Here is a 24,625-nt window from a genome sequence, read left to right as displayed (position 1 = left end):
GTGCCTCTTGCCCCATTAATCATCTACCTCCAGCACAGCCATACATCCCGAGGCTGAAAGCACCAACAAAAGAAAGGCACTGTGGCCGGGCCAGGCTGGGGATGTGGGCTGGGGGTGTCCGGGGAGGGGCAGGTGCAGTGAGGGAGGGCAGGACAGTTCACAAGTTCAGACAGATGCTGGAAGTGAGGGAAGCGTCGGACGGTGCCCTCCCTGGGCCCCGTGAGGCAGGGCGCAGGGCCTGGCCACAGTGCACCTCTCCCACCTGGCCGTTTCCTGCCACTTCAGTCTTTGGGGGTGCTATACCCTAGGGTGTATTTGCATGCTCCCTGTCCCGTGCATACGTGTATATACGTTTAAAATTGTGAATAGACTTAATAGGGTTGAGCCATTTTTAACGAGGCATGCTTCAACCTGAGCTGGTACTATGCCAGAGTGCTCCCTCCGGCCCTTCTGCCCCCACACCCTGGTTTGTAATATATTATTTACACTTCCGACGTTTATAACATGGACACCCTATTGTAGCCATGATTCCCACAGTCTCTACAGTTCATTCTACTTTTGAATTCAGTCTTTTTATATCAGTGAAACTATTTTTCTTTTAAAATTTTATTTATGAAGATCCCTGGGTGGCTCAGTGGTTTAGTGCCTGCCTTCGGCCCAGGGCCTAATCCTGGAGACCCAGGATCGGATCCCACCTCAGGCTCCCTGCGTGGAGCCTGCTTCTCCCTCTGCCTGTGTCTCTGCCTCTCTCTCTCTCTCTCTCTCTCTGTGTGTCTCTCATGAATGAATAAATAAAATATTAAAAAAAATAAATCAATAAAATAAAATGTTATTTATTCATCAGCCATGAGCAGGGGGAGGAGCAGAGGGAGAGGCAGAAGCAGACTCCCCACAGAGCAGAGAGCTGGACATGGGGCTCGATCACAGGATTCCAGGATTGTGACCCAAGCCAAAGGCAGACGCTCAAACAACTGAGCCACACAGGCACCCTGAAACTATTTTTCATGTATTGTAGTTAGTCTTTTGGTCAACTGAAATTTTTTTGGTATTCTATTTCTATATGCCCTGTGTTTCCCAACAATGCTTCAAGCACCTTAAAGAGATGCACCCATATATTATGAGTAGCACTATGGCACTGTGGCTTCGTGCAGTGGTTTCTTGATGACAGTGGTGGCTGAGAGGAGATGTGGATGAAGAAAAGAGAAGTGGGTGAGTCTGCTGGCCTCTGTGCGATATCACAAAGCACCTCTGAGAATCCCCTCACACCCTTGGATAATAATAGTAAGAGGCAAAATGTTTTGGGGAAATGTCAAAGGAAATGATTTCAGGCGGGGGCCCAAAAGCCACATGGATCTCCTTTGTGTGCAAGTGTCCGCAGATTTGTCCTCTGGACCCTCTGACACCATATCCACAAAAGTTCAAGTTGTATTTAGGGTATGGCCAGACAGAAGTGCAAAGATATGGCACAATTTTTCAACAGGGGCAGTTATGTGCACCCATCAGGACACATGTAGTCAGAGATCCACAGAGAGAATATTAAACCTTTTTATACAGTTATGCCCATCTTTCCACATAAACCTAGCTATTAGTCTGTTATTCATGTGCACATGCATGCATTCATTCAACACACACTTTTTGAGGGCCTCCTAAGTGAACCACTGTTCTAAAAGATAGCACGTTAAAGCCAGAGACTTTCCATAACAGGAACAAATAGATGAAAAAAAATATATATATATATACACATCATTTTTTTTTCCGGTATAGATATGTCCTATTTTGATTACCACCATGGAAAAAAAATTAATTCTATTGCCAGAGCACCTTAAGGAAAGAAAAAAAAAATATTTTAAAACATTGTAAGTGGGACGCCTGGGTGGCTCAGTGATTGAGCATCTATCTGCCTACAGCTCAGGGCGTGATCCTGGGGTCCTGGATCGAGTCCCACCTCAGACTCCCTGCATGGAGCCTGCTTCTCTCTGCCTAAGACTCTGTTTTTCTCTCTGTGTCTCTCACGAATAAATAAATAAATAGTAAAAACAACAACAACGAAAAAAACATTGTAGGTAGTTGGGTTTAAGGGAGTTTTACAAATAGTAACAAGCCCCTGCTATCCAAAGCCAGTGTGAAGCTGCCAGATGCCCTCTCGGCTTCAGGTCTGCTCAGGAGGGGCCTCTGCCTCCCCTAGGCATGTGTCACTTTGCTCTGAGTGTAAGAGAAACAAAGCAGGTGGGGTCTCCCTCCCCCAGGCTCAGGTTCCCCTCCACCCATCCCTGGGGCCCCTGAGAAGACACAAGGAGGAGTCTGGGTGGCTGATAAAGAAAGAACATGATCTCTGGTAGTGAGGGGCAGATATGGAATGAGGAGCTTGAAGGTCTTTTCTGGTCTTTTTTGTTTTGCTTCTCTTTTATTTTTTTTTTTAAAGATTTATTCATTCATTCATTCATTCATTCACTCATTTATTTTAGAGAGCGTGAGAGCGTGCACATGCGCAGGGGGAGGGGCAGTGGAAGGGAAATAGAATCTCAAGCAGGCTGCACTGTATAGGGAACCCAACATTGGGACTCGATCTCACGACCTTGAGAATATGACCTGGGCTGAAACCAAGAGTCAGATGCTTAACCGACTGTGCCACCCAGGTCCCCCTGTTTTATTGTGTTTAAAGCAGACACCATCTCTGAGAAGGGGTAAGAGGGTGATCTAGCCTCTTGCTAGCCTTGAGTATATTTTTGGTAGTGTCCCACAGACCCCAAGGATAAGAACAGCTAAATACGTTTGCAAGAAGCTCTGCCTGGGTATCTGCAGGCTGCAGGGCAGTGGAAGAAGTTCAGGCGGGTGTGCAACTATGAATGCCCACACAGGTGTACACACAGGTATGCCCATCAGAGCCAGAAGGCCGCAGAAGCCAAGAAGCAGACAAGTTCAGTCCTTTATGGGACAACCAGGCTGCTGCATCCAACTGGTTTTTCCACACCTGCTTTGATGTCACTTGCATACCAAGTGCAGGTCACCAACCAACTGGGTGAAAGGAGACTTTTTTGCAGTGAGAAGAAAAGTAAATAGATTATATCAACGGCCCTCTGCAGGAGACTCACAAAGGCTTCCTTACAGCTGTTCCCTGTAGAGCCAGGACCACCAGAGACTTCTGGAGAGACCCAGGCCGTTTCCCACCGACCCACGAGCAGCCTTTTAAGATGATATATGTCTGGCTCCTTGGCAACATGCTTGCTCAGCTCTAATGACGCCCAGTGGGCTAACTAGCCTTCCTTGTTAACTAAGTGGCATGGCAAACTCAATGACAGGGATTTTTCCAGAGAAAGTATTTGGGTTTCTTGCCTCTCCCTCATTTCTGCCCACGCAACCTCTGAACCCTGTGACTGAGAGGCAGGTGGCTAGCTCACCCTAGCCCAGGTGTGATGGAAGAGCAGACAGCCTTGCTGGGGCCTGCATGGGTGACCTACTGGGAGCGGTTACCAAAGTCTCTCTGGAGGGGGCACCTGGGTGGCTCAGTGGTTGAGCATCTGCCTTTGGCTCAGGTCGTGATCCGGGGATCCTGGGATCAAGTCCTCCACTAGGATCTCCCCCAGGGAGCCTGCATCTCCCTCTGCCTGTGTCTCTGCCTCTCTCTGTGTGTTTCTCATGAATAAATAAGTAAAATCTTAAAAAAAAAAAAAAGTTTCTCTGGAGCAATAAATAAGAGCTGCAAAGAGGGACATGCTATGTGACAAGCATCATGTCAACTGGTTTATATCTGATGCCATCCTGAACCTATATAACACTAGCTTGAGGTCGAGATTCTTTGCCCAGTCTACACTTGGAAAACAAAACAAGGCTCAGAGGTTCATCTATACGAGGAAGGCCCTCCTGCCAAGAATCCAAGATCCAGACTCAACTCCAGCTTGGCTCCAAGCCAATGTTCTTAAATGCAGTACTACAGGTTACTGATGGGATTCCTGTAAGTAAGATGAGCTCTTCTAGAAATCTGCAGCCACTATCTACCACTCTCATCATCTCTGAGTGCCCTGTCTCCCCTCTGCCGGTCCATTAAGTCCAAATGCTGACACGAGTTAAAGGAGCACGTCTTAGGTGCAATACGGCCTTTGCCCTGACCTTAATGCTGCCACTCCAGGCCTGATTGATTTCTTAAATCTATAACTCCTTGGGCTGAATAGCAAAGGAGCAAGGGAATGATCTGTTGAATAATTCTTGCAGGGGGGAGGATGAACACAAAGACACTGAGTGAGCATTTAAATTGAGGAACTCAGCATCCAGCTGTCTTCTCAGGGAGGGCCGCAGAATGTATTAGGCCACTGATGAGGATAAATTATGCAGGCTGGCTAAGATTGTTTGTCTCCAAATGGGGATAAGGTCTGGTTGAATTAAAATTTCTGCTTCTCAAGAGGTAAAACCTCAATCAGAGAAATTGTATTTTCTAGAGTCAAGATCATGTTATGTTGTCTTTTAAACTCTCCTCCCGGGGATCCCTGGGTGGCGCAGCGGTTTGGCACCTGCCTTGGGCCCAGGGCGCAATCCTGGAGACCTGGGATCGAATCCCACGTCAGGGTCCCGGTGCATGGAGCCTGCTTCTCCCTCTGCCTATGTCTCTGCCTCTCTCTCTCTCTCTGTGTGACTATCATAAATTAAAAAAAAAAAAAAAAGATTTAAACTCTCCTCCCAAAATCTCAGCCCAGAGATGACCGTTCGGTTTCGTGTTTCAGTGTTATGACCCACTGGACGCCCACTCATTCCCGAACGTGTACAAGAACAGCACACAGACAAGTGGGACAGGAAGCCCCAAGGAAAGCTTTTGTGCTCTGAAGATCCAGCCATCAAAGAGAAGCAGCAAACGGTCAGTAAGGTGACTAGGACCCAGGGCAAGGGGTTCCAGGCCTGGCCGTGCAGCTCTGGCACCCAGCAAGGGGCCTCACTTCTCCGCATCTGTGAAATCACATAACCCTCCTCCCGTTCCCCCTGCGCAGGGGTGTGAGGGGATCCTCTTCTCACTCTCCCTGCACAGGGGTCTGGAGGGAATACGTGATATTCAATGGAAACAAACATAAATCTTCAGCTCTTTGGCAGAAGGGTGCTCTAGAAATATAAGGTGCTGAGATACATGACACAGCAGAAAGAACCACGCGCTGGAAGGCAGGTGCCCGGGACCCTGGTGCTGGGGCTGCCACCAGCTTTGGTTGGCCTCAGCTTCTTACTTTCTTTGGGAAAAAAAAGGCCGGGGGGAAGTAGGATGACCTAAGGTTTCGTGAAACTGTGAACGCTCCTGTCTCTCCTTATCTTTCACTCACACGACACACGGCCATTATCCTTCTCCAGGCAAGGACAGTTCTCCCGCTAATTAGTGCCCAGGGTGGCCCAGTTGCTGCCAGAGGCTGGGTTCCTGTCCCCCGTGTCCCCGGTAGTCCGCAGCCCTGCAAAGCCCGCAGGCTGGGGCCCACAGGCACCTCCCCTAACCATGCAGGCAAGTGGCCCCTGCCTGGGCCGTGACTCCCGCGGTGGCACCCTACAGCCCTCAGGCTCCGGCCGCGGAGTAGAGAACGCGGTCACCCAAGGGCCCACCTTCCACCAGCTCAGGGGCCCCGGCGAGGATGACCGCTTGGCCTTAAGACTCAGCCAACGAAGAGCCGTTAAACCCCACAGCCAAACCCTCTGCAGCAGGCTGCTCGCACACCCGCCCTTGGCTGTGTGGGGTGTCAGCCCCCCTGTACCCCCCAGCCGGCGGTGCTGAGCTCAGCAGGGGGCCCAGGCCCGGCAGGCCCCCCCCCTCCCTTGGGTGCCACGAGGCCCCGGAAGGCCCCGGCCAGAGCTCGCACCTACCGTGAGCCAGCCGGGCCCGGCGGCAGAACCTGTGCAGGGCCCGGAGCCTCTGGGGCCCGGGGCGGCCCCTGGGGAGCCTGCGGAGGAGCCGCTGGAGCCCCGCCACCACTGCTCCGAAGCAGGCAGGAGCCGCCTCCTCGTCCCAGCCCTCGGTCATCCCGCTACTGGGGGTCCGCGGTCCCTCTGGGCCGGCAGGGGGGCACCGATGAGTGGGGCTCCCCGGCCCCGGGGAGGCCTGGGCCTTGCTCCCCTCAGCCCAGCCGGCTCCTGTTCCCGACGGAAGCCGCAGGCACCTGGGACGCGGCCTCCTCCTTCCCAGCTGAGGCCCTTTCCCTCACCTCCCCCAATGGAAAACTTTCTATTCCTGGGGCTTTTAGCTTGATAAGATAAAAATGCCCCCACCAAACAGGCTGCAGGACAGAGCCGCCCGAGCTTCACTTCTCCGGAGTGCGGCGGGCCTGAAACCCAGGTCTCCGTCCACAGACGGCAGAAGCCACCGGTCATCGCAGGCCGCGGCCACCCGGGAGCTCGTCAGTGGATTTCTTTGGGGATGGCGGATTACTAATGCTTCGCCAGCGACACAGGCTCCTGGGGGACCACGGGGTCCTGCACATCCTCCCACGGAGCAGGAGCGGGGCGGGGAAGAGCGTGAGCCGGGCCAAGTGGCCGGGAGCAGGGAGAGGTGACCGGAGGAAGGGGGAGAACAGAAGGAAAGAACGGAGTCTCTCACACATAGGACAGAGCCGTCCTCTTGCCCTGCAACGGTGCTCACAAGGCATCCCCTCAACACTGACTCCCCAGAAGCTCTGTCACCCGGGCCAAGACAGGCAGCCGCAGGGCAGGCAGCGGAACCTTCCAGGAAAGCCGCTGGAGAGCGGCGCCTGCACCCAGGGGCCGCCCGGGGATTCCAGAACTCATCTGCCCGCTGCCCGTGGAGGACAGCTGCAGACGAAGGAGGGACACTCGTCCTGCACTGCGGGGGACTCAGGTGTGTGCAGAAACGAAGATGCCCCCCCCCCCCCAGGGTTAGGTCCAGAAGTCACGTGGGCTCTGCTATTCCTCCAGCAACTGCCAACCTGCCTCCCCTCCTCTGTGCTAGAGTTTGTCCCCGGGTCGCAGAGAATGCTGGATGCCATCCTATCCCAAGGCCCTGTCCTCAGGTTCACACAGAGAAGAAACTGTCGGTAGAACAAACCTAAGTTGCACTCTGATCCTCCACACAGGCCCCCCCATCGTCTGCCTTCCTCATAGGAAATCTGGCTGGAAGGTCCCCCTTAGATCACCCCTCACTGTTGAGGGCCTCAGTACTGGGTGCAACAACAATAAAAACTTGTTTGTCAGCTCGACAATAAAAGCACATTGTTGACAAGTCCTTTATTTAAGACAGCAATGCCCTAACAGAGCCCCTTTCTCAGGCCCAGGCACTGGTTCTTTCTCCCTCACTCTTCCTCAGCGAGACCGGGCTGCCAATGGCCTTTTTCAAGGCTCTCTAGGGTACCCAGCAACTTCTGCATAGAAGAGGGTCACAGGTGAGGCCAGGTCCTAAAGCAACACTTGGAGCCACCCAGCAAGGGTGGGGAGATCCCCAGGGGCGTCCAGAACTCCCACCCGGGTGGCGCCAGGCAGGGGGTGGCATTCCCATTCCCCGCTCTCAGGGAAGGAAACATGCATGCTTGAGGACGTCTACTATGAGTCACAGGTGATGGGGGAAAACCCCCCCCCGAAGGTCCCTTTTGGATTCGAGGATACACTGGTCTCACTTCTCCTTTCTCCTCATCACAGAGCTGTTCTTTGACAGGTCAAGCCACCAGGGAAGCCAGCAGGAAACAACTGGCAGACACTGGAGAAGGAATTTTGGGAGGCTCTAGAATCTTCCCTCCTGACCCTTTGAAAACTGGATAGAAAACTGTCGGGATAGTTTAGGAGCAGCGCTATCTAGGGGCGAGGGGATGCATGTGATCACCTCTTACAACCCCAATGTCTAAGCACCGACCAGATGACCTGCCTGCTGGGGAGGGAGTCCAGCCAAGGCCCAAAACAACTGGAAGAAGGAACAGCCTTCCTTATCTCAAGAGCTGGGCTACAATACATTCTTACCTTGAAATACCCCATTCATAGAAAGGTTAACTCCAGATCGCTTTTGAAAACACTCGTCACCGAATAGACATTTACGTATGGTATGTTCAACTCCTTGTCTCACAAATCAAGTTACAGTTGGGATCTGTTGTTCCCTTGAATAGTGAGGGATCTCTGAGGCGTTTTGTTGTCTCTTAAATCCTTTCCTCCCTTGCAGAAAGGACACAATTGTTTCAACAGAAACCACAAAACCTCAGCTTCCATTCAGCTTGAATGGAAAAAACAGCTTCCTCAGAGTCAGCAAGGAAAGTAAGCAATGAGACCCAAATGTAAGACTGGTCTGGAGGAAGACAGGGAGTCAGAGATGGGGAGAGAGTGGGGAGGGGTGCTTCCCCAGATTTGCTGGTCCTCATGTGGCCACACAACTGCCTGGGATAGAGCCAGAGGTCGTGAGGCAAGCATCCATTTCTATGAAAGCCCCTAACCAACCCTTCTTCACCCTAGCTGTCCCTTCTGAGACCCAACCTAATTTTACCCTGGTTCCTGGTTAGCCCTGTGTCATGAACTCTGACCCTGGGTCACAGCAAGAAGGGGCATGCGACAGGAAAAGACCTCCTACCTGCATTTCCATACTAACCCCCCTATGTATTCTGAAGACCAATCGGGGAGGGCAGGGCCAGAGAGAGACTCTTATTTCTTTCTCTTTTTTTTTTCCTTTCTTTTCTTTTCTTTTTTTTTTTTTTTAATATTTATTTAATCATGAGAGACACAGAGAGAGGCAGAGACACAAGCAGAGGGAGAAGCAGACTCCATGCAGGGAGCCTGATGTGGGACTTGATCCCGGGACTCCAGGATCACATCCTGAGCTGAAAGCAGATGCTCAACCACTGAGCCACCCAGGTGCCCTGAGAATCTTTTTTTTTTTTTTTCTATCTTGGAACGCAGAAAAAGTTCACTTTTTGTTTAAAGATCTCATGACTTACACATGCTGAAAATCTATTTAGAAACCACACACTGGAAACAAGCTTAAGTGTAGCCAACTCTCAATTATTGAGGCACTGGCTGACTGTCTAGCTGGCACATGGCTTACCCACCCCTTGGCTCACCCTCTTTTTTTTTTTTCCGCACCTCTTTTTATGGACATTTCAACATTCGCTGGCAGAAGGGGAGCAGAGGAGACTCAAGGAACTTGCATGTTCAAATGACAGTAGCTTTAAGGCAAAATGCTGTGTTGGGTTGCGGTGCAGGTTTTGCTACTACAAATCTGGGTCATCTTAGAGCAGTCACTTGCCTCCCTGACTGCGGTGTTTTCTTCCCTGTGAGAGGGCCATGATCCCACCAGCCCTGCCTACTTCACAAGCCAGTGTACAAGAAAAGGCTTCATACCGGGCCAGGCCCATCTCTGCTCCCACAATTCTTTTCATTCTCAACTTCCCTTGTTCCACGAAAATATTCCCATCCCAGCAGGGTCTTAGGACACCAATTGGTATCAACAGCAAACACTCTTGATAATTCTTTCCCAAAGCCAGCGTCCAGTAGAAACAAAACATGAGGGATCCCTGGGTGGCGCAGCGGTTTGGTGCCTGCCTTTGGCCCAGGGCGCGATCCTGGAGACCCGGGATCGAATCCCACATCGGGCTCCCGGTGCATGGAGCCTGCTTCTCCCTCTGCCTGCGTCTCTGCCTCTCTCTCTCCTCTCTGTGCATTCTCATGAATAAATAAATAAAATCTTTAAAAAAAAAAAAAACACATGAAAGGATTTAAAAAAAAAAAACAGATGGGTAAAGAACATCACTCTCCTTTTAGGCCTTTTAGGTGTGATTTCTTAAAGGTCAGGTCACGTAAGCGAGTTTTCATTCTCTAGCAGCCATAGCCAATAGCCACAGCAGGCACCTGGGTAAGATCTGCCCTGCCCTGGAAATGTTTGTTCAAGAAACAGGGAGGGGGAGCAGAAGGTGGGGTGCAGGCCCTTCACGGCGGAGTAAACATGACCTGGCCCCGCTGTGGTCACAGGTGAGTGACATACCCTGCTACCTGCCTGCCAGTGACACGCAGGAATGAACAGACTGGACTTTCCAACTCCACTTCTCACAAACCCTCAGTACAACGTGAGCTTGAACTTTTCTCCCTGATGCCTCAGTGGGGCCAAGGCAGTAGGTGTGGGTAGGAAAATCCTGAAGAAAACCTGGGATGTTCTACAGAAACCAGGGGGCCCCGGATCCCTCAGTCAGGACAGGATATCCTCCCCGGGGAGGCCGTACACCCAGCTACCTTGCCAGGAGGGATGCCGCTGTTCTTCTTCCTTCCTGTTCACAAAGGGCAAAATGAGAACCCAACGTCACTGCTTTTTCCATGGGTGCATCTCTCGGGAACTTTCTCTGTGCCAGGAACCACAGGCAGGCTGGAACAGGCCTCACAGGAACTCGTCAGCCGCTGTGGCCAAAGACCACACCGTGGAGAGCTCTTGGGGTGCACGTCTCCCCAGCATGGTGTGTGGGGTGCTTCAGAGCACGCCCAAGCATCACCTCCCCAGGTCTGAGTCCACAGTCTTACCCTCGGGGCGGGGCTCCCCACGACTACTCCCAGCAAACCTGGGCCGCCTGGGGAAGGGAGCGCGTTGCCCCGTCTGACTTCATCACCTTGGCCCCCTTGCTCTTCCCCCCAAGTCTGCAAACACTCACCTGCCCCAGAACATTCACCTTGTCATCTGAGGAATGCGAACAGGAAGGGCCTCTGATAAGGCGCATCTAGAGCTTCGGCACCAGCCCTGACAGGGCCCTGCTAACAGCCCTCTGATGGGGCAAGGAGCAAGCGTGGCCGCGCCTCCGCCGGGATGCTGGGGGGGGGTGGGGGGGGTGGGGGTGGGGGACAAGCCGGGCCGCGGCTTCTGGCACAGAGATGCTGGGCACGGCCTGAAGGACGGAAATGACCTGAAAGCCTGAAATGGCCCAAGGCCTTGGAAGCCAGCATCGGCGCCACCTGAGAGGGCTCGCCCCGCCGCAAGCTGGTGGCAGCATCCCTGCATTCGGACCCCAGAAGCCATCCCAGCCACCCCAGCATGACCGTGGTCGCGAGCGCAAGATCCGCTGGGCCCCTCAGGGAATGGGCAGCACTGGCCGGTGAAGGTCCTTCCTGAGCCTCCGGCCCGGTCCTCACACACTCCTAACCCTCGCGGCCCAGCTCCTGTGGCATGAGCCACGTCACCAGCCGGGCGGGGACCCTGGGGCCCGGCGGAGGGCTGTCTTTTCCCTGTCGCTCAGGGCCTACCTGCCAGGCCTGGCACAGGCCGGGTGACTGATAAACTTGGGGGGAAGAGAGACGATACCAGACCAAACCCTCAGCGCCGAGGGGGGACGTCAATCCACTTCCACCTAATAACTCCGCAGGATCAGCAGGCGAACACGCACGTTCATTACCAAGTCTAATTAGGCTGGCAGACAAGTGGCATTAATCATTTTTGACTGTACCTGGGATTCAAGCCCCCATCCCGCCATAATCAGAAAATTTCATGCTCTGATGAAGAGGGGGGACAATTAAGCCCACATTTAATGCTTTCACTTTCATCTTTTCAGAAGACAGGAAGCAGGGAGGAGAGGAAACAGGATGCAGCTTGGGGACCTCAGAAGGCCTCCCTCGAAACATTCCAGATCTGTTCTCTGTCCCCAAATTCACACATACACACACACACACACACACACACACACACACAGTCATGCCACTAGGACTTTTCCTAAGAGAAGACCCCAATTAGAGCCAGGGGTGGGAGGAACTAGAAAGGGGGGGTGGCTCCATTCTCTTTAACAACTCAACAAATGTCCTTTCCTCTAACCTCCACAGCCAAACAGGGGCCTGAGTCCATGAAAATACTTCAAGCCACGCATTTCAGTGCCCCCAGGTATACTGGACAGATAACGTACTTTCCAAGTGCCCAAGTGTTCTAGGGTCTGCTGCAGGGCAGCCCGGTGCCTTTATCCCAGGAAGGGTCGATGTCCCAGTGACCTCTTTTACAACGAACTCACGGTAAGAGATGACTCCGTAGGATCCAGTGGCTGTCACACGGGTGGTTCCAGTCTTTACAGAGAGGCAGGTTGAGCCCAACCATGAAGGAAGGGACAAGACAGAGCTGTGAAGGTAGGACAAGGGGCCCTATGAGACATAAGTCTCACTCGCCACAGAAAGTGTCCCTTGCCCCCGAGGTCTCCTGGCAAGCTCTCCTTCCCACATCATAATTAAATGTCTATTGGGGGGGTAGGTAGGACAGGGAGCCCCAGGGCTCCCCTTTCAACCCTGCAATTCCAGTCATTTAACACTTCATAGGTCTGACCAATGACGCCTCCAGAGAAGACTCTAGGCACTCGCTACCATTATGTAAGGTATGATCCCTCCTTGAATGTTGACTTGGAACTCAGTTTTCCCATTTTCCAAACTTCTAGTCCAGGAAGGCTTACATATCCACAAAATGAGATGAAAGGTAAAAGGTCAACGCTGTGTGTCTTCTACAGAAGAAAGGGTCCGTGACCTGTAAAGGACATTTCCTGATACCAAGCCAAAGGGCAGCCGGTGACTTTCGCACGTTGTTTGCTGTGGACCCTGCCCTCCTGGAATGCTGGAACCGGATTCTCGCCACTGCCACTGCCCCTACCCCAAAGCATACACACGCATTCACATACTCTCTCTCTCTCTCTTTCCGTCTCTATCTCTCTGTCTCTCTCTCCCCCAGTCCCCACTAGATTTCTTTCTCTATCTCATAAACATGATTTCTTTAATCTTGGAAATTAATATTCACTCTGAACCTCCCTTTTGGCAAATCCGGCATTAACCAGAACCAGTTACAGACCGGGAAGTAGGGGTAAGTTGAAGTTAGAGGGGCTTTCACCAAGCAGGCAGGCAGAGTGGGAAGACAGCTTTCCCAACGTTTCCCTGGTTAAAAGCCGGTCTTGCCAACACGGCTCCTACCCCTTGTCAGCCTATTGCCTAGACAGATGTCATTCATGTACCACTGCCCTTCTGTTTATTTCTAAGAACAGAGAAATTTAAGAGAAAAAATGAGCCACCACCTTCATCAAAGGCTACTTACTGAGGCTGCTCTGTGCCTGGCACTTTGTTAGGGGCAGATGAAATAAAGGCAAGACACTAATACCTAAGTGCTCTCTAAGCCACTGGTATTCAGTGAGGATGCTCCTCGGCCACACCCAGCAGGAATGGTGTTTCTGGAGGACAGCCGACACCCGCACATCCGGGGATGCTCATGGCACTCACTTCCCCACTTAGTTCAACCAGGCAGGGTTTGAGAACTACACTCACTGCATGGAAGGGTGACCCTCAGAGGTGTCGTGAGGCCAGACAAATAACTGCGGCTGTCGGATGGGAGGGGATAACAGAAACGTTCACAATGCATTTTGCCAGGCACTGTGTTAAAGCACTTTACATATATTCGTTCATTTAATTCTCACATTAACACAATGAAGCCGACAGGGTTAGCCTCATTTTTTTTTAAGAGCAAGAAAGCAGAGCACAGAGATGCCCAGAATGACACAGAGATTAAGCGGCGGAGTAGGGATTTGAAACAGGTCCTCTGGCTTCAGTCTGTTCTCTTAATCGCTGCATGCTATTGCCTTTTTAGAGTCCTATTTCTGAACCTTGCTCTTGAAAACAAAGATCAAACAAACCAACCGCAGCATGGAATTAGATGGTCAACTTAAAGGAAGATGCTCGGGGAGTGCAGCCAGCTGTGTCTTCACCTGCCAGCGCTCATTCGCACATCAGAACATTTCTCAACTGTTCCCACCCAGCCACAGGTCCCCAGCTAGTTAAATATTAATAATGACAAACAGAGACTCCGCTCCTAGTCCCTTGATTCCAGCTCTGCTCCCTCTCTGGTGTTCAGACATCCCTGGGTGATACAGTCCCCAAACGTCTTAATACAGACTAGAATTCCACTGAAGTGGATTTCCCAGGATTCCAGCACAGCGAACTCCAGGACGGTGAGTGCTCCCTCTGTCTGTGTTTATAGACGTGGGGGGTACAGTAAAGTACCCGAGGACCCCTGAGAGGGCAATAGTTGCCAAGACGTCCATGGGCAAGTGACATTTGATTCTACTGTAAGGTCGGGAGCATTTACCGAGTGGCAGCTGCCCTCCAACCACAACACCCACCTCTATGAAGTCTGCTCTTTCCTTTCGTGTTAGCACCTAAACTGTGAGTTCTGCTGGCAGAGGGAGCAACACCTACTCTCCCCTCCAATCTTTCCCTTCTGCTTGACCCTGGCTTAGAATGTGAGCTTTCCTCCCCTGAAGCCAGTCGCAGCAGGGGACACCCTGCACAGCCTCTGCTGCGAACTGCAGAGACGAGACAGGCAAGGTAGGGTTTTCCTGATGGGGAAGCAGCTGCGGTCAGATGGGAGATGTGGGCCCTGGGTCCTGGGGGAAGGGCCCTTCGCGGACAGATACAAACCACAACCCATTTCCAGAGATGCTTGTTAGGGGCTGTGCCATCCTCTGTGCTTTGTCCTTCAGATATTTAAATATCTCTGTAAACACGTAAACACATGGATATGGATATCCTCCACCAAACACGGCAACTGCAAATATGGGGGCGGGGAGAGGACACGGTTAAAGAGATACCCGTGCCTTAACTGGATGAAGAAACAAAAATAATAACCCTCACCCCCAAGAAGACTGCAAATTTGCTCAGAAAGTCTACACGCTGGGTGTCCAGTGTTCTACAGTCAGGTTTCAAGCAGAGCCTGGCTCAGAAAGAGGCTGGAGGGGCCTGAGAGCTCCAGGGAGGAAAGTACTGGACAGGGAGTTGACACTGATGACTGGTGCACCGCCTAGGGGGAGGGTCAGAGCCGAAGGCAACGAGGGGGGAGGGGGCACGGTCCGGGTGACCTCAGGCTCACTTCCACCCGCAGCCCCTTTCCATCCAAAGCCGAACCGGGTCTCTTTCCCGTCCCAACAGTGCGCCCTGGAGGGGGGTGCACCACAGGTGGACACGCACCGCGGGCCTGGACCGCGGGAGACAAGCCGTTTTCCCATTAACCCTAATAAGCACGGGTCAAATGGCCGTGTCAAGAGCAGTCTCAGCAGCCACTGTCACGAAGCTACAACAAAAGCAAGCGGGTGCGTGGGAGACAACGGAATGACCTTGCCGCGGTGGTCCTCATCCGCAACCCGAGAGCGCGCGCGTGTGTGTGTGTGTGCGCGTGTGTGTGTGCGCGCGTGTGTGCGCGCAGGGGAAGCTACGCACCTGTCAGGGAAAGGGGCATTTGTTAAGCCGGCGTAGGCACACCTGGCGTGCCGGCAGCCCCTGGAGCACACCCGCCCGGAGGCCTCCCGCTGCCCCCCCGAGCCCCCCCCCCCCCGCCCCGGCCTCGCACTCACTCGCGCAGCGCAGCGCCCGCCGCAGCACCTCCCGTCCGCACAGGTCGCACCAGCCGCGGCCGCCCCGCAGCGCCAGGTCGCCGAAGCGGTGCCCCTCGCCTCGCTCCACCGGGACGCGGGGGTCCTGCGGCTGCTCGAAGATGCTCCGCACGTCGCGGGGCCGGGGCGCTCCGGGCCGCCGCCGCAGTCTCTGCTGCAGACCCGGCCGGATGGGGCGAGGGGGTCTGGGCGGCCGCGGCTGGGGATCCGCGTCCGCCCGGGCGGCCCTGCGGGCGCCGCGCCCCTCGTGCGCCCCGGGCGCGGTGGACAGAGGTGCCGGGGCGCAGCGGCGCGGGGAGCGGCCGGGGGGCGGCGGCGGCGGCGGCTCGGGGCCGCTCAGGCTCTGCAGGTACCGCGGCGGCTCTGGGTCCAACAGCAGCCGGTAGGGACGCTGCCCGATGGCCGGGGACGCCATGGCCACGCGCGCCGGCGGCGGCGGCTCCCGAGTCCGCTCGAGAGGCGGGCGGCCCGCCCTCCCCCGCGCGCCTTTAAGGGGCCGCAGCGGGCGGGGCGGGGCGGGGCGGGGCGCGGCGGGGCGGGGCGGGGCGCGGCGGGGAGGCCGCCCGGGGAACCACCCGCCGCCGAGCGCGCGCTCCGGGGCGTCTGCGGGAGGCCGAGCGGACGGCCCGGGCCGCTCAAGACGCGCTGCTGCCGCCGCCGCCGCCTGCAGCCCCGCCTCCTCCGCTCTCCCGCCGCTTCCCCCGCCCCCCGCCCCCCCACGCCCAGGTGAGGGCGCAGGAGGCCGCGGGGGGCCTAGGAACTAGCTGGGGGGGTCTACGGCGAGGTCCCGGGCCGGGGCGCGCACATCCTCGGCCTCCCCCGCCCCCCCCCCCGCCGGGCGGAACCGCGTGACCCCCAGGGGCGCGCGGCGGGGACGCTGCCCTCGCCGACCGCGGGACGGGCTGGATTTCCCCTACCGGGTTCCCCTTTCCCGGAAGCCTGGGGTGCGGATGACCCCGGGCCCGGCCCCCGAGAGCGCCCCCCTCGCGGCTGCGGAGCGCGCGTCTTCCTGGGTCGCGGCCGGCTCTGCCCGCGGCTGCCCGGGGACCCCGGGACCCCCCTGCGTCAGGAGAGGACGGCGCCCCCGGGGACCCGACGCCGGGTCGCTTTCCGCTGCCCCCGAGCCTGCTTCACAGCCTCCTCTGTCCCTTCCATCTGGTGGCTCCGATTCCACCGTCTTGAGGCTTAATATTCGTTCAACGGAGAGCCCGGCAGGTTTTCTTTACACCGGATCCCGCCAAGTTAGCAGCCTGTCCTGACCGTCTCTCGCGGGCGGGGAACGGGACTGCTGGACCTTGGAAGGGGCCAGAAGCATGGCCCTGGGCCCCCTCCAGCCTCCAGCCTCCAGCCTCCAGCTCCAGCCTCCAGCCTCCAGGGTTTGTTTTTTGCCTGTAAACTAGTCTGGGAGTGGGAAGACAGGCAATTGCATTTGCGATCCACTCTTCTGACGCAGTGACCACCGCCCGTCCTCGTAAAACCTGGGGTTCAGTTTGGTTGATTCAACAGAGGTCACCAACTTTGAAAATAATCTAAAGTCCTCTCGACCTCCCACTGGCACCCTCTCCTTCCCAGGTCAGAGATGGGACTCCCCCCAGCGCCCGGTGGGGGAATCTTCACTTTTGCTTTTGCTTTTCCTTTGGAGGTAAGTTTTAGATGATTCCTAAAATTTGGAAAGTCCAGTGATCAGGGAATTCCCAGCCTGCTTCCGTCCACAGCTTCTCCTTCATGGTGATGGCAATCAGAGAGCCCTTTGCGTTGAGGCAGGGGACATGTTCCAGGTGCCGGGCCTCACCGGAGGCTGGAGCTTCTCACCTCAAGAGGTGGTCTCTGGGCACAAGGGAAAATAGCCAACCCCACAGTGTAACAAAGCAGAAGGAGCTGAGATGAGGACGTGTGCCCCGGGAGCCACCCCTCTTACTTCCCTTCCCATCAGCCTGCTGCCCTGGCTGAACCTTGCTTTCTCTACCATCAGTGGTTTTCAAACTTCGGCATGTAGCACAGTCACTTGAAGACCGGGCTCGGTAAATCACAGATTACGGGGCTCCACCCCCAGACTTTCTGAGTCAGTAAGAGTTTAGGGCTGAGGTTTGAGGTTATGCATTTTTGACATCTTCCCAGGTGGTGGTGCTGCTTCCAGAGAAGCAGATCTAAGGCGGTGATTAAGTGGGCTTCTCTGTTCCTTTCCCCACAGGGCAGATGAGCTTCAGGGGACACACTGAGAAAAATTCATCTGGGGAGCTCTCCCTGAATGCTTTCTGCGGAATATTCACACAGGAAAGTACAATTTGCCTTTTTGGTCTTTTATTTCCACCTCTTCCACTTTTTCTGCATTTTCTTGGAGTTGTTGCAGACACCTGTGTTGCATATAAAGATCTGTTTGTGCCCACCCTTTGTTAACCATCCATCACCACAGGCTTGAGACTCCTTGGAGGAGATCACTCCCTCGCAGGGGGGCAGTGAGCTGGGTGAGGTCCAGGGCGTGGACCCAGCTTGAGCTCCGGGTGACAGCTTGATGTGGCAAGAAGAAAGGACCTGGCAACGAGTCCATCACTGGGAGGCCAGTTCTGAAATGCCATTTGTGAAATAATTGCCAACAATTGCCATCTCTGTCCTCCATCCCTACCCCCAGCCCCAAGCACAAATTTGGGCAGCCCAGCCCAGATGCCCTGGATAGAGGGGCTCGTGGGATGAGTGTCTCCTTTAACCCTGTGAAACTGAGGACTGTCTGGAATAACCAGACAGAAACCCCTTCCCAGTTGCCTGAGCTGCACGGAAAAATGCACTGGTTTTCCCTTCCTGCTACAGCTCTGATTTGGAGGAATGGGGGTGGCTGCTGTCAGCCCTGAATGGCGGAGGAGATTGTGCAGGGCCAGAGCCCTACATTTGGCTTCTGGGATGGGAATGGAGATGAAGATGGAGATAACATAACTAATGTAACCAACCCAAAAAGTTTATCAAGTTTATCTGAAGGTTCATCTGCCTGAGCCAAGAAATTGAGTTTGGGAGAGGTAGTTGCCATCCCTGCCTGACTCCCAACGGGAGGCTCCCTGCCTGGGACGTCCTCTGATACCATCTTTCCCAGCCCTGTCACTTTCTCCCCTGAAGGAGCAGTCCTCCTACGACACACACACACACACACACACACACACTCTCTCTCTCTCTCTCTCACACCAGTCAGTCCTCCTTCCCCAGGGAGGAAGTACTAAATAAACTCTAGCCTCATACTAGGGTCAGGACGATGCCGGGCGTAGTAGTGTTTGATGCTCAAGGTTCAGAATTGTTTGGATTGGTCTTTGGTCAGGCAGGCTGCTAGGGTAGGACCACAGCGTCTGCTGAGACGCCTCCACTGAGAGTTCTTCCCATGTTCGCAGATCCTCTTGGCTCAGAGCCATTGACTTTTTTTCTGTTTGTGACTCACTCCCAGAAGAGTAGGTGTGCTGTTTTTATTTTTGGCCAAGGGGAAGGATTATGGCAGTAGCCTGAGTGCGCGGTCAGTGTGTGAAGTCACTTCAGAGGTGGTCCTGCAGTGTGCTGCTTCCTCCACTGGCTGAATTGTTTCGGGGCTGGTCCCCACAGTCTCCTAGCGAGAGTCCCAGTAGGAAGGAAAGGGGAAGGACAGAAGGCATCCCGACTTTCTGAAGGGGGGAAGTTTTTGGTTTTGTTTGGCTTTGAGGTATTTGAAGATGCTGAAATCCCCAGAGCATTTAGGGGACCTCCCAGTGATTCTGAGAGTACAGCTGTTTGCATAGGCTCACTGGACCAGTCGGGACAGGTTAGGTTAGCTGCAGTGATAAACAACTGGCAAATCTCAGTGCCTTTAAACCAGAAACTTCTCTCTCATTCATATTACATGCCCTTTGCCAGTTGCCAGGGAGGCTCTTCTTCAGAGCTGCTCAGGGACCCAGGCTGATGGAGCAGCCACCACATCGAATGGTGCCGGACACCATGCCGGAGGGAAGCCAAGAGAGCCTGGAGGCTCCTACGTGCATAGCCTGCCCTCCACAAGGGGAGCAAGTGCAGTGCCAGCCTGTGCTCAGAATGGAGGAAGAGCTGGAAATATTTGGCAAACACTAGTGACCAGTGCAGACTTCAGGGGCACAGAGCAGTTCTTCACTTACCAAGTAGCCAGCATCCACTTGCTAGCAGGCGCTGGTGTAGGCACTAAAGATCCAAGAGCCGGGACGCCTGGGTGGCTCAGCAGTTGAGTGAGCGTCTGCCTTCGGCTCAGGGCGTGATCCCAGAGTCCGGGGATCGAGTCCCACATCGGGCTCCCTGCATGGAGCCTGCTTCTCCCTCTGCCTGTGTCTCTGCCTCTCTCTCTCTCTCTCATGAATAAATAAATACAATCTTTAGAAATACATAAAGTTCCAAGAGCCAAATGGACATGTTCCTGAAGCTTCCATTACAGTGGGAGAGCCAGATAATAAACATGCAAACGTAAGTGTGATATAATGTCAGGTCCTGAGTACTTTATGGTGAAAAGTCAAGGCCATCAAGAGGACTGAAAATAGTGAGGCAACTATTAGGGTCAGGTGGTCAGCAGAGACCTCTCCAAGGAGCAGACATTTAAACAGAGCTGAATGGAGTAAGCCCTTTGTCTCTCCGAGCAAGGGCAATCCAGGCTGAGGCAAGAGCAGCCCCAAACTTTCCCATACCTTAGGAACACAAGCTTGTTCCAAATGTGTGTTCCCAGACGCCACATCCAGAGATCCAGGAAGTCTGGGTATTGTCCTGAGTTCTATAGGAGTTGGTTAAGGTGACTCCCTGAAAATGAGACCAAGGCAGTGAGTAGTTGGGATGGTGTGACCCATCCATAGACATTTGAGGGGAAACACTCTTAGCCTTGTTGACTGCAGGGCTACAGCTCCACAGGCTACTTCCTTCCCTGTGGGGGCAGCTTCCCTGTGGTTGCATACAGAGCTCGCCTCCCATGGAAGTGGGGAGTGATGGGGGTCCGAGTAATGGGGATAACACCGCCTATTGCTAGACTGAGCAGGGACCATAATAAAATGCTGTTGGAGAATTAAAATGTTCGTCGAGGTCTCTCATCCAATGCCATGTTTTCTACCTGTGTACTTAAGAGATAAGCATCCCATACTCACGACGTGCCTGGCACTTTGGGCTTCGATGACTTGATGTTCATGGTAACTCTGTGAGATGGCTGACATTCCTGTTTTACAGGTGAGAAAATTGGGGCTCAGAGAAGTCATGTGACTGTCCCAAAAAGATGTCAAAGCTGTCACAGTCTGGACTCAAATGCACAGTTTTGCCTTTGCACTCCCCAGCTGGTGTGGTCAAAAGGGCAGTGTTTAAACATCTCTGATCTCACTCTGCAGGTGCAATTTAAAGAGTCAGGAAAATATTTCCCCATTTTTCTTTCCCTGTTGAAGCCCTGTTCAGCTTTCAGGGTCTAGTGTCTTGAGCCTTAGAGTTGCCATAGAGCCTTCCTAGAGTTGCCTAGACCGGATCCATCACTCTTTCTCTGGCAAATCCTACAAGGCACTTGTGTCTCTTAACATTCACATCATCCTAATGTGAGTCACAGTTACGTTTGTACATTTTGCCTTCCCCGCCTGGGTCTTGTTGGTCTTTCTGATCACAGTGTACAGGGCAAGTAAAAGATGCTCATTAAATGTTTAATGAGATGAATTCAGCTGTCAGCTCCCAATCAGTACATAATCCAGAACCCATCTCTTAACACCCTTTGGGCCATGGCCCCTACACCCAGGGAGGGCAACAAGGAATTGCCTGGCTGGGGGAGAACAGAAGGCACTCAGCGACCTGCAGGGGCTGGGGAGAAGTGGCAGGGGTTTGGGAAACTCCACCTAAGACTCCTGTACGTCCTCCAAAGTTGATGGTCACCAGGGTGGATTTCACGCCTCCTCGGCCGGGGGTGAGGGCTGCTAGGACACCATCCCCACGTCAGGAGGATGAGTTTTGTGTCACTGAGCTCCAGTGCTCCCACAGGGATTCATCTCGGTCCTTGACAGTACTTAGGACAAATCAGGGTCGGAATGTAGCAGGGATGTGAGGGTGTCACTGTGTAGGGTAGGGGTGGGTGGGGCTTGTTTGCCAGCAATTCGGTGGCGCCTCCCCTGTCTGCATCTCAATGATGAAACTTTTCCATCCCAAGTCACTGCAGAGCTTATGATAAGACTGGGTCGTGTGTGTATGTTTCTTCTTTCCGTTTGGAAAAACTCAGTTATTCCAGGCCGATTTGTCAGCAGCTTTTCCCCTTCAGCCAGAGGGGAGGCTCCAAGCCACAGCCACTGCATTCCAGCACTAAGCTAGCTCTGAGCCCATCGCTGTGGCAGGAAGCCAGGGACTGGGACTGGGACAGACCAGCACAAGCACAGTGGCCTGGATGGCCTTCCAGGCGAGCCCTGCTCGCACCCCAGCCCACCACACGTGTGCACACACGCACACACACCTGTCTCTTCTGGGTCTGTATTTGTACTCTTCATTTCGGCCCCCGTTTCCCCCTCATTCTCCTTTTCCCTTTCCCTGTCCATCTCTTTATCACTCCATTCCTGTCCGTCCTCCCTCCCGCCCTCTCCCCTGTCCTCATTCCCTTCTCTTGTCTCCCCCCACACACCCTGTCTCTCTGCAAAGGGTGCAAGGAAAAGACCCAACTGCTTGAGGTGACCACTGAAACTCGGAGCTTCCAAGGGAAATAATCTGAAGCTACTTCAGGCCATCCTGGCCCACTCCTTACCAGCACCACCCCCCACATTGCCATCACTTGGCTTAGGATTCTTTGCAAGATGAAGGGGAAAGAAGCCAGGAATTCCACCCTTTACAAAACCACTGAAGCAGCCTGGACGTGAACCCCAGAGAACCCCAAAGGACATGAGGCTCACTCTGCTGAAGTGAGACAGCTCCATGAGAGCAGACAGTGGGTGCAGTGGGAGCGTCTGTCCTGTCCCCTCGCCTGGCTCACCTGCCTCAGCTGTCAGGTGGGGAGGGGGGCACACTTAGGCATATACCACCTCCTGCCCTTTGGCCTGTCCTGGGCCATTCACATGTCCTCTGCAGGATGGTTGCAAACTCTGCCTCAGTGTTCTCAAGCTCTAGCTTGTGTAAGAATCACCAGGGAAGTTCATCAACAATGCAGGTTCCTGGGCCACACCCGTACTGACTGGAATCATGTGGGTGGGTCCCAGAATCTATGTTTTGAACCAGGACATCAACCTCTCAAGAGGAAACTGAGTGGTTTCCAAGACAGACAGAGACCATAGGCCTCCAGCATTAGGGCACAGAAAAGAGACCTCAGGCCCTCCACGCAGGCTGTGTGTCCGGCGTGCGGAGCTGGGATGTGCCCCCACATCCTCCTGGGTAGGCCCATTTTTAACCTGGCCCGGTCTGTTTTAAGAGGATGCTCTCCATGAACCTGAATAATGTATGGATTCTTCCCAGATGACTGAACTGAGCCACTGCCTGGTGCACCTGAAACCAGAGCTTCTGTTTCTTGACCCACCCTGTGCAGGGGCTTCACAGCCAAGCCAGGTCGGGGTGGGGAGGGTGGGCAGAGAATGAACATTGTGTTTCAGGCACTTTGTGTAAATAGCTGATCTAATCCTGTCACTTTGAAAGATATCATCACCATTTTACGGATGAGGAGACCGAGGCACAGTGTCTCAGCACACCCTCCACGCAGGCACCTGAGTTCGGTCTTTAAAATCCCCAGTCGGGAAAAAAAAATCCCCGGTCGGACTGACCTAAAACTGGCTTCTATGGTTCCCTGAGGTAAAGCTCAAGTTCTTTGGCATGGCCTTCTCCCTTTCCTCAACACTGACGTCCCACTGGAGCTTACTCTTCAGTGACACACATACTTACAGTCCCCACCATGCCACGACGGGCACTGGCCCCGCCGCCAGGGATGCCTGCCATGCCTTCCCTGCTAGTAACTCCACTCACCTGCCGAGGCCCCAGTCCAGAGCCCACTGTTCCCTATGTCCTTCCCTGATACCCTCGCAGGCTGGCATGGGCAGGTCCCCTGGGATGACAGTGATGTAATGCTACGCCTGAGCTGGGTGTTCCTAGCTGAGCACTCTGCTCATGACACTGGAATGCCTCCACCACCGAGGTGAGCTCCTCCGGGGCAGGCGAGCCATCACAGTCACCTGTGGGCACCTGTAACAGCCCAGCGCACTGTGGGTGCTCAGGTCATGTCCAAGGAACCGAGTGGACTCTTCATCTCAAGCATTAGGAATCACTATAGGGAACACAAAGGGACTTTTAAGAAGCCTTGAGACACCTGAGGACCTTATAAAGTTCTCCTGAAAAAAAAAAAAAAAAAAAAGTTCTCCTGGACGTGGGCCTTCGTCCAGTTCCTCACTCCCTACTGCCATAGGAGCAGAACCTCTGCAGAAGTTTTAAGTGGGGGGGGGGGGGGCATGCATGTCGGGGGCTCTGCAGGAACAAGCTGAAGCCTTTGAGTATGTCTCCGCTGGGCTTTTCTCATGAGATCATAGGCTCTGGATCATATCATCCCCCAAAAATCTACACTTGGCTTTCAGGGATCCCCTGGCTCTTTTGCTGAGCTCCACCAAGCATGTGTGATCCAGAGGCAGCTACAGCTGCCAGGGAAAGTCCATTCTGGGACTCCCCTGCCGGGCCTTTGGTGAGCCAGAAATGTCAGCCAGAGCTTCACGCAGGCAGAGCAGTCCGGGGGGCACCCAGGGCCCAAGGGCATCGAGGCGGCAGCTGGCTCCAGGGGCCCCAGAATCTGAACCCTTTGGGCTTCAACGACCCCATGGACCACCTCCTCACCCCACTGCGACCAAATGGCACACACGAAGCCACTTAGGCTCAATGCCAGCAACCCCCCAGGGACCTTCCCCTGGGCCTTTTCCATAGAGAATCAGTACAGAAGGTGCCAGACATCAGGACCTGGGCTTCCTTACTTTTGCCCTGATGGGTCATGGGGCAGTGTGGCCTCTGAGGACATGGAGGCTTCATGAAGATGGGCAGGAAAGATTTCTGGGGTTATCTAAAGTCCAAGCATGATGCCTCAGTGCCCAAATGGAGCTCCCACGTGTCTCCCTCCCCCATCAGGGCTACCTTACTGCATTCTCCCCCACGCCCTAGGCTGGGTGCGTAGTTCAGCTCGGGTTAAGGGAAGGCTGGAAGTAGGGCAGGGGAAAAACTACGTCTGCACAAATCTGAATGTGCAGGCACCATTCTAGCCTCTAGACAGAATGAAGGAGTCCTCAAAATGACCCAAGTACTTCTCAAGCTCAGGATTGAGGACACAGCCTCGGCTTTGAAGAGTGGGGGATGGGAAGGAGTAGGCACTTAGA

The 24,625-nt window shown here is 54.1% G+C and overlaps 1 protein-coding gene and 3 long non-coding RNA genes across 4 annotated transcripts in view; 1 reads left to right on the top strand and 3 right to left on the bottom strand.

The window, feature by feature from the left end:
• The window catches only part of RASSF5 (Ras association domain family member 5), a 67,123-nt gene extending 51,367 nt beyond the window's left edge, over positions 1 to 15,756 (bottom strand). The window contains exon 1 of the mRNA XM_025421056.3: positions 15,285 to 15,756. Coding sequence (XP_025276841.1) covers positions 15,285 to 15,738 — 454 coding nt within the window. The 5' untranslated portion in view covers positions 15,739 to 15,756. The remainder of the gene's footprint in view (positions 1 to 15,284) is intronic.
• Positions 6,182 to 12,017, bottom strand: LOC112643190 (uncharacterized). The gene is made up of 4 exons (XR_003125694.3): positions 11,922 to 12,017; positions 10,174 to 10,208; positions 7,587 to 7,666; positions 6,182 to 7,334 (listed from the first exon to the last, which is right to left on the bottom strand). It is a non-coding gene; the product is annotated as an uncharacterized LOC112643190 (long non-coding RNA).
• Positions 15,757 to 16,239: 483 nt separating the features above from the next.
• Positions 16,240 to 20,356, top strand: LOC125754532 (uncharacterized). Its single transcript, XR_007409050.1, has 2 exons — positions 16,240 to 16,965; positions 17,515 to 20,356. It is a non-coding gene; the product is annotated as an uncharacterized LOC125754532 (long non-coding RNA).
• Positions 19,951 to 22,635, bottom strand: LOC112643191 (uncharacterized). Its single transcript, XR_003125695.3, has 3 exons — positions 22,264 to 22,635; positions 20,426 to 20,493; positions 19,951 to 20,087 (listed from the first exon to the last, which is right to left on the bottom strand). It is a non-coding gene; the product is annotated as an uncharacterized LOC112643191 (long non-coding RNA).
• Between the last annotated feature and the right edge of the window lie 1,990 nt (positions 22,636 to 24,625).

Source organism: Canis lupus, chromosome 38, assembly GCF_003254725.2.
Source record: "Canis lupus dingo isolate Sandy chromosome 38, ASM325472v2, whole genome shotgun sequence".
Lineage (NCBI taxonomy): Eukaryota > Metazoa > Chordata > Mammalia > Carnivora > Canidae > Canis > Canis lupus.
The sequence above is the reverse complement of the archived record's forward strand: the minus strand, read 5'-3'. Positions and strand labels throughout refer to the sequence as shown.